This window comes from Patiria miniata, unplaced genomic scaffold (assembly GCF_015706575.1).
Source record: "Patiria miniata isolate m_02_andy unplaced genomic scaffold, ASM1570657v1 HiC_scaffold_1, whole genome shotgun sequence".
In the NCBI taxonomy this organism is placed as follows: Eukaryota; Metazoa; Echinodermata; class Asteroidea; order Valvatida; family Asterinidae; genus Patiria; species Patiria miniata.
Window position 1 is genome coordinate 9,633,850 of NW_024037047.1, and position 12,752 is coordinate 9,646,601.

The 12,752-nt window shown below is 35.7% G+C and overlaps 2 protein-coding genes across 3 annotated transcripts; one reads left to right on the top strand and one right to left on the bottom strand.

The window, feature by feature from the left end:
* The first annotated feature begins 59 nt into the window (after window positions 1-59).
* Window positions 60-6,398, top strand: LOC119722704 (ADP-ribosylation factor-like protein 16). 2 transcript variants are annotated; one of them, XM_038192968.1, is made up of 6 exons: window positions 60-257; window positions 1,170-1,228; window positions 1,391-1,510; window positions 1,781-1,896; window positions 2,024-2,223; window positions 6,139-6,398. In XM_038192968.1, exons 1-5 carry the CDS (start codon window positions 197-199, stop codon window positions 2,193-2,195), a joined length of 528 nt encoding a protein of 175 aa, XP_038048896.1. In that variant the 5' UTR covers window positions 60-196; the 3' UTR covers window positions 2,196-2,223; window positions 6,139-6,398. The 2 variants fall into 2 exon arrangements, with proteins under 2 accessions (XP_038048896.1, XP_038048889.1); XM_038192961.1 differs by lacking the exon at window positions 6,139-6,398 and having other exon boundaries at window positions 2,024-2,942.
* Window positions 3,023-12,496, bottom strand: LOC119722695 (sodium-independent sulfate anion transporter-like). Its single transcript, XM_038192950.1, has 16 exons — window positions 12,268-12,496; window positions 11,538-11,857; window positions 10,907-11,129; window positions 10,215-10,380; window positions 8,254-8,308; window positions 8,033-8,132; window positions 7,498-7,649; window positions 7,017-7,089; window positions 6,702-6,752; window positions 6,432-6,492; window positions 6,125-6,321; window positions 5,254-5,384; window positions 4,760-4,927; window positions 4,405-4,470; window positions 4,169-4,283; window positions 3,023-4,016 (listed from the first exon to the last, which is right to left on the bottom strand). The coding sequence occupies exons 2-16, from the start codon at window positions 11,751-11,753 to the stop codon at window positions 3,988-3,990; spliced, it is 1,803 nt and encodes a 600-aa protein (XP_038048878.1). The 5' UTR covers window positions 11,754-11,857; window positions 12,268-12,496; the 3' UTR covers window positions 3,023-3,987.
* Window positions 12,497-12,752: the final 256 nt, after the last annotated feature.

The following is a 12,752-nucleotide window of genomic DNA, read 5'->3' on the forward strand; positions in this document are numbered from 1 at the left end:
TTTCTAATCAGTCCTGATTCAGTTCCAATAACTGTCGAGGTCAGATCAAGGTCACTACACAGGAAGTGGACGATTCCCACAATTCTTTTCGGCAATCCAATATGGCGCTGCCCATGCAAAAGGTGTACTATTCCTTTATCGTGTAATAGAGTTTAATCCTAAAATTACATATTGTTTGTCTTGATAGCGATAAATTATGTGTCTGCTGATTGGAATGACCGGAGTCGGCAAGACTCTGCTGCTCAAACGTCTTCAGAATATCCTTTGTCGTGTAGAAAAAAGTGTGAGGAGTTAACACCGACTCGTCATCAGACATCAGTCGTAATTAATCGTATGACTATGTCTATGTATGTATGTCAAGTATGTGTTTTCACAGACATGACAGACCTTGAGTAAATAAAAACATGCAAATCAAAATCAGGCCCTCTTTAGCCTCTTTAGCTGACAAAATTCTCCAAAATTTTCATGAGGCAAAGACAAGGTCCTCAGTATTTCACCAGCTGTGTTTGAGGTTGTTAAGCTATATTAATAAAGGAGATTTTTCTTCAACAGATTCCACCAGAAAATGAACATGATGAAGCCAACTGATTTCAACTTGCAGTCTAAGCCTATAAACTGGTACCTGTCCAACTTTAAAAAAAAAATTGACCCTTCAGTAGTCTGGTGGCATGACTCTGGAGCTGGAGAGAATGTGTAGAAAAAGAGACCCAGATGTTTCTTTGACACTGTTGATTGATATGCAGTACTAAAGGGGTGTTGGACTGGTTGTTTCATGTGCCATTCTATTTTTTTGTGTTGCACGTTTTTACTGTCTTAACTTTGGGACTCTCATTGAAGTCACACATTTTCAACTAGTGTTTTCATGGTAAAATTTGGCTAGAAAGATTGACACAAAAAGTGAATGATTGAATAAAAGTCTGTACACCGGATTGTTCTGTTCTTTTTCTCTTTCCCACTCAAACATGATTGATGTAACTATTATTGACCACTAAATTTCATTTTTTGTTATTGGCTTATTTAAAAGAAACAAATCAAGGTTCAGAAATTAGATTTCCTACGTCTAACAAGTAACATACATGTAGAGTCAAAATTATTCATAAAAATTGTGTGTATTTTCATTTTTTTTGTGGTTACATATTTTGCGTTGTTCCTCCTTGACATATTTACACATTATTCGAGCAAAGGTTCATTCACTGAATCTGAGGAAAATCCATCAACAATTCCGACAGTAAGTGGAGTATTTTTCTGTATTTCTTATTCAAATAATGCAAGTATTGTTTATTCATATATTTTATGTATTTATGTATTACCTATTTGTTGGTCTTTTGTGATTTCCTTGTAAAACTGAAATACAATCTTATTTTACCAAACATGTCGTTCTTACTTTTAGGTTGGCACCAATTTGGTGAATGTCAGTGTCAGTAAGAGGAATGAGGTGACGATTAGGGAACTAGGCGGAGCCATGGCACCCATCTGGTTCAATTATTTCTCAGATTGCTCTGCCCTGATGGTAAGAAATTCAAGACTTTGCTAATGAGCTGATAATGAATTTCAAAGAGTGATATTTGACTGAAGTTGACAACTATTCCTGTGTCTATCAACTGAAAGAGTAACCTTTCATCGTGCTACTTAAGAATTCATTACCATCTACTGCAGTAACTGCAGTGTTGCCTGGAAATAAAGGATCACTTCTATATGATTTGGGTTTTATTGTAATAAATAGATTTAAATTGCGTATTAATTTGTATTTTGTTGTATTATTTATTCGTCTGAATTGCAGTTTGTAATTGATGCGTCCAATTCTACCCAAGTGTCTGCTTCATGCATCCAGCTGCTGACCACTCTTCAATCAGAGAAGATGCAAAAGGTCAACGTCCTTATCCTTCTCAATAAAGTGTAAGTCCTCTGAAATTTTAAAAGGAGACTCAGGAATGTCTTTTCTATTACTACAATAACTCTTATGTACAAGTTATTACTAGAAGCAGAAATTTAAGAGTTTTCTGATGCTCTTCTTTTTCTCCAGTGACCTTCATTTAAGTGTGCCACTTGCTGAGCTCAGGTACCTTCTTAGACTTGATGACTTGATAAACACAGCTCTGCAGCCAATCACAGTGCTGGAAATCAGTGCTAAGGATGGCCAGGGGCTCAGTGAGGTTGTCAAGTGGCTTGCGGCAAACAGTAAAGGAGGACTATGATGCTTGCAAATGGATTGTGCTTGGCAGGGTAGGTTGTCATAGGTGGGGTCACTGGGAAGGGGGCTGACAGAGGGAGCGTTGAGTTCTCCAAATTCTGCTGGTTTTCCAGTTATCATTAATTGCTTTTGCATATCTGGTGGGATGGAGGGACAGGGCCTGAGTGGTGGTTTGGGGTGTCCCCAGAGGACAGGGCTTGTGGGCAATGGAGGAACCATTAAGGTTGAATAGATTGGAATTATCCACTTTTAACTTTTAATCTCATTCCATGTGTTTATAAATGCTTTGTGTGTGGTCTGACGAACATTGTGCAATATATCACTTTACCTCTCGTATTCATTGAAAACTATCACAAGAAACAATTCATGAGATTCATATTATATGTTTCTAGTTGTGATTTTTATTTGATCTTTAGTGTGTAAACTTACTTACTGAAATGATAAAGCATCACATGTTCATCATGAATTTATGTCTTTGGTAGTTGTGATTATCTGTATTTCTACCAATCTCTAAATAAGGTCATTGAATGAGTACTTCTGTTTAGGAACTCTTAATTACACAAAAAGTATATTTAAGTTTTACAATCTGAATATTTACTGATGTCTACTTGTTGATAGAAATTCTGAATACAATGTAATATAAGCGATCTATAAGATATTTCTTTTGTGTAAACCTGAGTATGTTCTCACTTAAAGGGAATATACAACATTTGCAAACATCCAAAAATAAAACTACAAAGTTTTTACGAAATGCCTTCCTATGATGTTGGTAAATGACAGTCTCAAGCATCCTGTAAAATTATGGCACCTGGTGTGAAGTCATTTTCAAGAAAATGGTGTTTTTGTATACATTTCCAACGGTGGTCGGCTGTCCACCGTTGGAAAAACCTAACTATTTTTCAACTACTGCTCCAAATTTACCTTTTTTTCAGTCCAAATTTTGAACTGGGTATAAAATAGAACTAGGTATATATAGACTAAGTCTATTTTAAGCCCTTTTTTAGCACATTTTATTTTCAAGTGTGGTACGTCATACATATTTGAACAGAAGTACGCCTACATTTTTTTATTTTTTATACATGTTTAACTTTCATGTTTTGTTTGATTTCATTTTGCACAATCCAAAAAGCAAGCTGCTATCTAAATTTACGAATTGAGATAAACACAAATACTTGGAATTGCATCCGAGTACAAAAAAAATATAACTTACACATAGAAAATATAGGTACATATTTCTTCAAACAATTGATAAACCATACAATTATTTCTGATGAAATTTACTTGTTTTAGAAAAAATGAAAGATTTAAATGACAAACTAAATTTTTAATTGCTGAATGAAATATTGCATCTGCTGAAAGAGCTTTCTACATCATCCGAAAGAGTCATAATGTACTTTTACCAATAACCAGGGAAGTGTTAGAAAAAGAAAATAAGTGTACACACAGCTGGCCAAGCAGTTCACTTCGTAACTGAAGGTCTTAAACTTTTCACAGGTTAGAAGTAGAACATAGCTTTAACAAGTACTTTCTCTATTGAGTATTACATAACCAGTGCTTGCTTCACAGAAACAATCTCATGAAAGTCTTACAAAAACTTGCAGAACTCTCAGAACAAATGGAATGCTGGGACTTGGGACAGTCAATGATATCCCACAGGCTACTAGTGCAAAATTTAAATTTTTATTCTGACAATTTCTGAAGTGAATTACATATTTTCCTGGACCAACTAACATGTATTTTATTTACTGTGCATAAAAACTGAAGTATTCGTAGGCTTACAGTCGATTCCGAATCCTTTACAAAGGTGTATCAAATGCTTCCATCTCTGTGAAATGAAAAAATAGATTTAAATGCAGGTGAATAATATTGTGACTAAATTTTAAGTCGTTTCATTGGTCAATGGCATGGCGGAGGGGAGATGGATGGAGTGGGGGGGGGGGGGGATTTGGGGGTTTATGGGGTTAGGTTTTTACCCACCAGCTGGACTTGGAGCAGGCCCTGTAGCTGATATCCTCTCCGTGGCAACTTCAACCGACTCATAGATTGGTAGACTTTTGATGTCTGTTCTGTCTAAGATCTTCTTAACTGAAGACTTAAGAAAAAAATAGAACAGACAGTAAGCTATGAAAGTTGGTGAATTGACAACATTGACATTGCGAACGATATTCACAACTTGAAATGTCAACAAATTGGCAAAAGAATTCCTAACTTACTCTTGCATTGACTACTGCTAGTTTCTTCCCTGCCTTCTCAAAAGCCTTGGCGCTATCTTGCAGTTCCTGAAGAAAAAATCCAAACCAGAATGATTACATTTTTGCCTTTAACACTTCTTTACAAAGCAGTTGGTTTCATTTGCTGCATGCAGTTGTAAATTAAAACACATTAGCAGTGCACTTTTTCATTTAGAACTTAAAAGTAAAAGAAAATTGAAAAAGAAAGTTTACTTTTAATCTTCAGGGAAAAGATATTTCTGAACCATCAATCAATTGTAAAGAGCATTCAATATTTATTTAATTATGAAATCTTTGCTAACATGTATTCAGATTGACCAGGACTGTTTAGTTTCACCTCAGCAATGCTGAAGTCAATGGCATTGATGTGTTTCATATCTAAGATGACTGATTTAGGTTCGTCGATGAGCAAAGCCTCCTCATCCAGTACTGTCTGCAGTCTGTCTGCAGCCGGATAACGTAATCCTTGCTTGAAGCGAATCACTAACGGGTTACCTTGCTCGACCTGAAAGTAAAACAGTAATGATCTTTCAAACAAAACCTCCAAATTAATTGAAATGCTTGTTTGTACTACATTGTGTCAGTATTAACAATTCAATTTAATTCAATTCAATATAACATTTATTTATATCCAACCATGAACAAAATACAATTCATATAGCATGTACATCTATAGGAAAATAAATATAAATTTTGTATTGGAAAAACAAATAAGTAAAATTATAAGATATCAAATCCCATCAAATGGATTTAATTCTTGATACATTTCTGCAGAGTTAAATTCAATTTCAACTTGTAGTGCTGTGTGAGGGATTATGTCTGGTTCCTGACCTTGTAGCTTGGTTTAGCCACAGGGAAGAGTAGCATGAGAAGGTCTACTCCAATGCCGATCATGGTACCATACTCAACACCAAGATGTAAGGACGGGAAAAATGTTGCAATTAATGTCAGCAATTCCCATTCTGTGAGGACAAACAAAAACAAAAGAACTCTTAAAATAATAAATGTTGTAATACTCAGTTGGTTGATGTGACCCCACGGAATGAATTAAATGGAGAAATAGGCTGAAATGTATTTAATATTTATTGTGATTGAAAAGTTGAACAAAGAAATTGACTGGAGTGGGCTTTAAACCTGCGACCTCCAGATAAGTGTTCCGGTGCTCCACCAACTGAGCTATCCAGCCCTATGTTGGCAGTTCCCCAATTAGTCAATATCTTTGTTCAAGGGGCACTAGTCAGAAGCCATGTTTATTATGTTACCTTTAAATAAATTATTTGTGAAGATTAACTATTCTTAATTTTTGGTGAGTAAAAGCAGACATTGTAGTACATGAGTTCTCTGTTAGAACAAGTCTTACCGTTTTTCAGGAATGTGAAAGTTAAGAATCGGTGAAGCCTGGCAATATGATCTGTGGAGCGCACAGTTGTAGCATGAAGGTGTTGATTGGCCAATTGCTGGGTTCAGTTGGAAATGGGAGAAGCACAATGTTGGGAGTGGGTGGAGAACAAGGCCGAAACACTATGCAATGAAATGCTAATCAAAAAAGATTGAAAGTTGACAGATTGTGTCGGCAAAACCACAAAGGTGGAAGAGGGTGATGCAAAAAGGGTTGTGAATTGCTGGAAACACACTGATGAATTTGTGAAACAAATCTCTCATTTTAAAGCAAAAAAAAAAGAATATTGGAAACTGGACTCACTTCTGATTTTCCAGAGATGGCCAACGATCTGATAATCAAGCATGAAGAAGACGGAGAAGATAATGACCGCTGCTAAGGCAGCCTTAGGGATGTAGTAAAAGGCTGGTGTCAAGAAAGCTAACGCTAGAAGAACCAGAGAACCAGTCACTAGACCACCCAATGGACTGGCCACGCTGGATTGACTGTTGATGGCAGACCTGGGGACAGAGAGAAAAAGATTACAAGTATTGTTAGAAACTTCAATAAAGAAGAAGTAAAGGGACAAGAAATGACAGAGTTGAATAGAATAAAGTGATGTATTTATTACCTTGAAAAGCTGCCAGTTGTTGGGTATGAGGAGACAAAGGATCCTCCCATATTGCAAAAACCTGAATATAAAATATAAGGAATACGAAGCTGTGGAGTGAAAATTGAATCATTTAAGGAAAACAACATATGCCCCCTCCCCTCCCCCCCCAAAAAAAAAATAAATAAATAAATAAAACTGAGTTGGAACAGTCAGTTCTGATTCTTATTTAAGAAAGCTTTTCTCTACGTGAATTAAAAAGAAAATCAAAAGACATCAATAATGACTCACCCAAGGCTATCAGTTCCTGGTTGGACTCCACTCTGTAGCCATTCTGTCGAGCTGTAGAAAAGAAGTTTTAAAATAATTCTTTAGTTTAATTAAATATTAGAAACAAGACATTAATAAGCAGCTCTTACCAATTGTCACCAACAGCAGGAAGTACCGGTATCAATTAGGCATTTAGTTTAATTGCCAGAGTTTGTTGTATAGTAGCATGTATATTTGCACTTTTTTGAGTTGTTATTCAACAAGAAAGATTATTAGCCTGGCAATCAGGGGTATCACCTAATCTGACCCTGTGGTTACATTGCTATTCCAACTCACCAAATCCTTTGGCTATGGCGATGTTCTCTAAGAAACCAATCAGAGGAACTATGATGAGACCAACCCTGAGATACTGCAAGATACAGTTGTACGAAGGAATCAATGTAATCCTTCATGAATTGAAACAAACTCAGTAGTTTTACTTAATACATTTATATTTATTTAGATATAAGATTCAGTGTACTACAGTACTTCATAAAACTGTAACTTTTGTAAGCACTGTTCCTCGAAGGAGGAAGTTAAATATCAATAGTACTACTAACTTAAAAAAAAAAAAGAGTGAAACTTGAATTAAAAAAAGAAAAGAACCCTGTAGCCAGATCATTCAAACATTAAATACAAGAGACAAAGAATGAGAGTATCTCCTCTGAAATCAAACATCTGAATGAAACACACAATTTTCAACATAACTCTGACCTGACAATTCCATAAAGACAATGTTCTTGAACAAAAAAAATGACAGATATAATATTGGACCCACCGTCAATATGCCAGGTGCCTGGAAATCTGGAAGCTGAAACGGAGGGAGGCCAGAGGTCACGTTGCCTGTTATTGTTATGTAGCCATCGTAATCGTTGCTGATGAGTGCATACACGACACCTGATGCAATTATGACTACGATTGCATTCCGACCTGATATAACACAACATGAGAGAAGGAAAACATTTGTTAGTTTTTCCTTTTAATTCTTTATGGTTATCAGCAAACCAAGGGTTCTTAAAAGTGTACAGGCACTATGGTTGGAAGCTGAAGAAACCTATAGGAAGAGGACAACAAAGAAATGTACAATTTTAGAGGTGGGAGGAAAAATTCGTGAAATGGGTTTCCATGAAAAATAAAAAATTAAATAAAGGAACCAGTTAGGGACATAAAACTCGGGTTTGAAATCAAGTCACAAGGTGTGTGAAAACTCATATCAAAAATTAATGATTCAGCGCTGTTGGGGTTAGCAAGAAATGAGAAATATTCATATAAAAACTCTGTTAATTTTTTTCATCTTTTGATTGAGAGAATACCTGTGCCTATGATCCAGAGTGTCTTCCAGATTACCCTCCGTTGCCATGGCGATGAGCTGTTTAATTGGTTCAGGGAGTTTTGACTTTTGTTTTTCACCATCTGTAGAGAGAGAGAAAGTTTGAGGGTAAACAATTAATCAGTGAACTAGAGCAGTGTCAGCAGTCTTATTTTATCTGAGTGAATCCTCACCATCATTCAATCACCAATAATAACCACTCACCCGAAGTGCAACAAGAGTCACAATACAACAGATGCCCAAGGTACAGTCTGCCCATCTACGGAAAAACAAAATAGCAAACAAAAACTTAAACAATATGTAAATTTAAATTCCAAAAAGGTTGCCTATTAAATAAATGAATTATAAAAAGATATGTGAAAATTATACTATATTGAGGGCTTTATTTAAATCCAACTATTTCAGCTAAATACTATTGAACATTCTTAAAAAAAGATTTTCAAAAGTGTTTGCAACTTTTCTGCTTAATCTTCTTTTGATAATTGATCAGTCTTTTGTCACTAGTAACAGCTAGGGATTTGATTGTAAAACTTCCATCAGATAACAGCTGTAAAACTTCCATCAGATAACAGCTGTAAAACTTCCATCAGATAACAGGTTGAGAAGCCAAGAAATTTCACAAGAATAAACATCATCTTTTTGGTTTTCCTTTTATGGAGTTGAATATTTGCACTTCTTTTCTTGACTGTTTAACCATAATAATCACAAAACCTTATCTTATCTATTTTCTTTCAAGGGACTTCCCCTAGACTACACCATGACCATTCATCCAAATGTTGACTTATGGTTGACAAATATTTATTTGTCTTTGTTAGGATTACCTTACACATACAAAGTACACCTACATCAGAGGAAATATTTATAAACAGGATTTTGCAAGGGACGTTCCCTAAAAGAGCCAAACTGCCATTTTTTTTGGGGGGGGGGATAGTCGTCTCTGTGATATTGTCTCTGAGCTGATGATTGTGTTTTAGTCAGGTTCATTCTTGTTAATTGGATCATAGCCAATATTTATTTGTAAACACCGCACTCTGGACTGTTCTATTTTCCATCAACTGCTCCAGGTTACATAAAATGAACTTATACAATTACATGTATATGAAACAGTTCACATGATAATAATGTGGAGGACAATATGAAAAATATTTGTTCAACCAGGCGAGCAAAAAGAAATTTTGTGTGTGTAATGAAACCCAGAATTTACACATGAAATTTCCTATTTCAAGACATTTATTTGTATTTTGTAAAGTTTATTTAAATGAGTAAATTTTGTCTCCCAACAATTCTCAAAAGGTAAACAACTTGCCTGCCGACCCCACAAGGTTTTTCCCTGCGATGTCCCCTGGTATTGTTTGTTCCGGTGATTGAATGATCGATATAAAGTGATTTTGTTAAATGGTGTCCGAGTAAATATTTGACTATAGCCCCCAGGACTTGATATGGGTTATTCCCTGTGAGATAAGAAGAATGTCAAGGGTATAACAAGAACAAACCTGCAACTTATCTCTTTTGAGTTTTCACAGTGATATGTTGCTACGATTTGAAGTTTGGGCTTTTGTTTGACAGAAAATTCAGATAGGGGGAGGGGCAAAATGAAGGTCTTTTGAAAAGGGAGAAGGAACAAAGTGTCAAGGTATAACAATATTTTAAAAGTTGTTGAACCTGCCATATTTAATTCAGTCTTTTTACCATGGTCAGAATGTCCAAATAATGCAACTATTTCAGTAACGTCTCATTCATTCACTGCAGTACTTGTTCAATGAGAACAATGTTAATTAGTTCTTGACAGAACTGATTGGACAAAAAAATGGATTAAAATTAAAAAAACTAAAATGTTATATATATTTTTGAGCAACTTCCGAACGTTTTCCTTATCTTCTTAAACAGTGCATCTAAGAGTGACAAAGTGTAATATTCCAACTATTGTTCAGATTCGTTTGCTTTGAATGAGGCATGGCCTGCACTGAAAATCTCAGAAAACCTTTTTTTATGAGGGCTTGACTGCAATAATGAGTGTTAATATCCCCCTAGCCCAGCAAAGACTAAATCTGGTTTGCAACATCATTGACTGTCATAATAACTTTTTGAAATACTTTTCTCCTGATTATTAATTTCCAAAAATAAAACCAATACACCAGAGAAAAGGAAAATAATATAAGTCTTACTTTGTTTCTCCGATGTGTTTGAATATGTTGTAAAGATCCAAGGTGAAGACCTCAGAATGGAAGCGGATGCCTAAGATGTTTTTGATTTGACCAAAACCAATTGTCAGAGCGGAGGCGGATGTGAAGCCTGATATCACCACTGAGGAAATGTAATTAGTGACAAAACCTGTGGGCAGAAAGACATTAATATCATTGAATATCAAGAGACAATTACCACATAATTGTGAAGGGTTTAACAAACCTATGCAGGTAGGCAGGAACTTTCATCACATTGAACAAAATACTGTCATTTAATGAAATTGTAGAAAATGTAAGGCAATGTAAGTCCATATCCATCCCTAACGTGAGGTGTTTTCATCACACACCAAAGTGGAAAGGCATAATTTTCATAATTCTATTGGTCTAAAGAGTCCGCCTTTTGGAATGTTATTTCAAAGAAAGTCACAAATACTTTACAGAGCTCAGAATCACATTAAAGCATCAGTTGTATCATACCAATTCTTTTAAATATTAGGATATTGATTTTATTCATAGAATGTTGGGAAGCTTGAAATGTGTTAAGAAAACCAAGGTAAGCTAATTTCCAGATTTCTCATGTTTTAAAATTATGATCCAAATTATTGGCACCATTAGCAAATAATATCTGTAAGCAGATTTTTTTTTTGAAAAAAATCTAACTTTGCTGTACTCACCCAGATGCAAAATTCCCATACCAATTTGTATAATGCCGCAGAAAAATGCCAGCAATACAGCATAGGTTGGATCATTGAGTGCGTCTTCAGATCCATCATCCAGTGGCTTGCCGTAATCTGCCACCAACAGTGACATAATGGCAGTGGGACCAACGGTGATATCCTTGGACATACCAAAGATGCAGTACATGAAGGAACCTACGAAGGCCGAGTATAAGCCATACTGCAAACAAGCAAGAGAAAAACAATACATTGAGCACATAAATGACGGAGGGAAAAAAACAATATGTTACTTGCTTTGAGTAGAAAATAAAACCATTTCCTTTCAGAACGCTAATCACTGGACAAATAGTATCTTTCCTTTGACCTGGATATGCTTTTGTAGCTTTTTTTTTATATATATTTATTTTCTAAGATGTCTGAAATCTCAATGAATTTGAAATCCTTAGAATTTGGAAATGTATTCTGTAGGATGGTAGAACTAAAAGAAAACACACCACATTTACCTATTTAAAATGAAAAACAAAATCGTCTTCAAGAGGGGGCTTTTTGAAACATACTTTTTTAAGCCCGGAAGGAAAATTCTGGCCAATAAATAATGATGAACTTGGAAAAGATCCACTACACTTACCACCAGTGGGAGTTTAGCGATGTTTGCGTATGCCAGGGCCTGAGGCAGAACTGTAAGCCCTACAGTCAAGCCAGCAATGATGTCATTCAGGATTTTGTTAGGTCGATACTTGGGAAGCCATCTGGTAAAAGGAAAACGATCCTTCCAGACGTCCACTGAGAAACAATATTCCCAGGCAGCCTTCTTCAACTTCGTTTGAACTTGGTCTGAAGACATTACTTTCTTCAAGTGGGTTTTTTTCGTGGAATTTTTCTGCCTCCAAATAGTTTCTCCTGAACAAATGCACAGCAACAAATACGAGGAATGCTTTGAAGAGTTTTCTGTAACAGAAATGCATATTAAAAACATTGTCATAATTTAATGCATTTTCCACTATCCTTTGATTACAACAATCAGTTGTTTTTTTAAGTTGATGTTTAACAAAAACATCTTGTATTAATACTACCAGATAGTTCACTTTGTTACGGTTTTACGGTACTTTACCAAGATTTTGTAAGAAATATTATTATTAAGGCTAAGTGAAGCTTTCTCATTTTTCTGTTTGGTGAAACTGTGAAAGTTTCGTTTTTAGAGGTTAAAAATAAAACAAACCATTTAAAAACGCTAAAAATGTAAAAATTGACAAAAGCCACGGTTCAATTATTATAACAGGAAACTGATCTAACCGACATTTAAGACACTCTATCCAGAAGAAGAAAACAACATCTTACTACTTTGGAGTTATACTTACCAATGCATGCACTTCCACATCTACAGTTCGACTTCGGCTGCCACCGTCATGCGGCGCGGTACCCGTTCAGTGGAGATGCTTTGGTGGAGCACGTACGCCAAGTAACTGATCATCAATGGGCCGCTCTGCGCTTGTGGTACGGTGTAGATATTTTGAACCTTGGAACATACAACATTCCTCGCCTTTCAACACCCCCTTATCTTTTTGGTCAAGGCTAGCATTTATATTGGTCATTAAAAGTAAATAAAAACACGGCACGATGATAAAGTCCACGTGCGAAACTACCAAACTTTAAAAATATGCAAATTATGTGTGACTTCGCATGAAAACGCCCCCAAGTGTTTACAATTTTTCAAGGGCGTGGCCAGGATTAAAAATAATGAGGGGAGGCAGTTTAAATCTTCTTATAATTCGATCTTATAACGAATTTGACATCAGACAGTAATTGAAATTTGCGGCCAACAATGTGCCTTAGTAGTGCGCAG

Bases quoted from the DNA above. Each gene is read 5' to 3' on its own strand.
- LOC119722704 (XM_038192968.1), top strand. From the start codon at position 197: ATGTGTCTGCTGATTGGAATGACCGGAGTCGGCAAGACTCTGCTGCTC. The intron at 1,229-1,390 runs GTAAGTGGAGTA...TCTTACTTTTAG, and splicing joins ATCCATCAACAATTCCGACA to GTTGGCACCAATTTGGTGAA. The intron at 1,897-2,023 runs GTAAGTCCTCTG...CTTTTTCTCCAG, and splicing joins CTTATCCTTCTCAATAAAGT to TGACCTTCATTTAAGTGTGC.
- LOC119722695 (XM_038192950.1), bottom strand. From the start codon at position 11,753: ATGTCTTCAGACCAAGTTCAAACGAAGTTGAAGAAGGCTGCCTGGGAA. The intron at 6,753-7,016 runs GTGAGTTGGAAT...TCTTTTCTACAG, and splicing joins CGCCATAGCCAAAGGATTTG to CTCGACAGAATGGCTACAGA. The intron at 6,493-6,701 runs GTGAGTCATTAT...TTTTATATTCAG, and splicing joins CCAGGAACTGATAGCCTTGG to GTTTTTGCAATATGGGAGGA.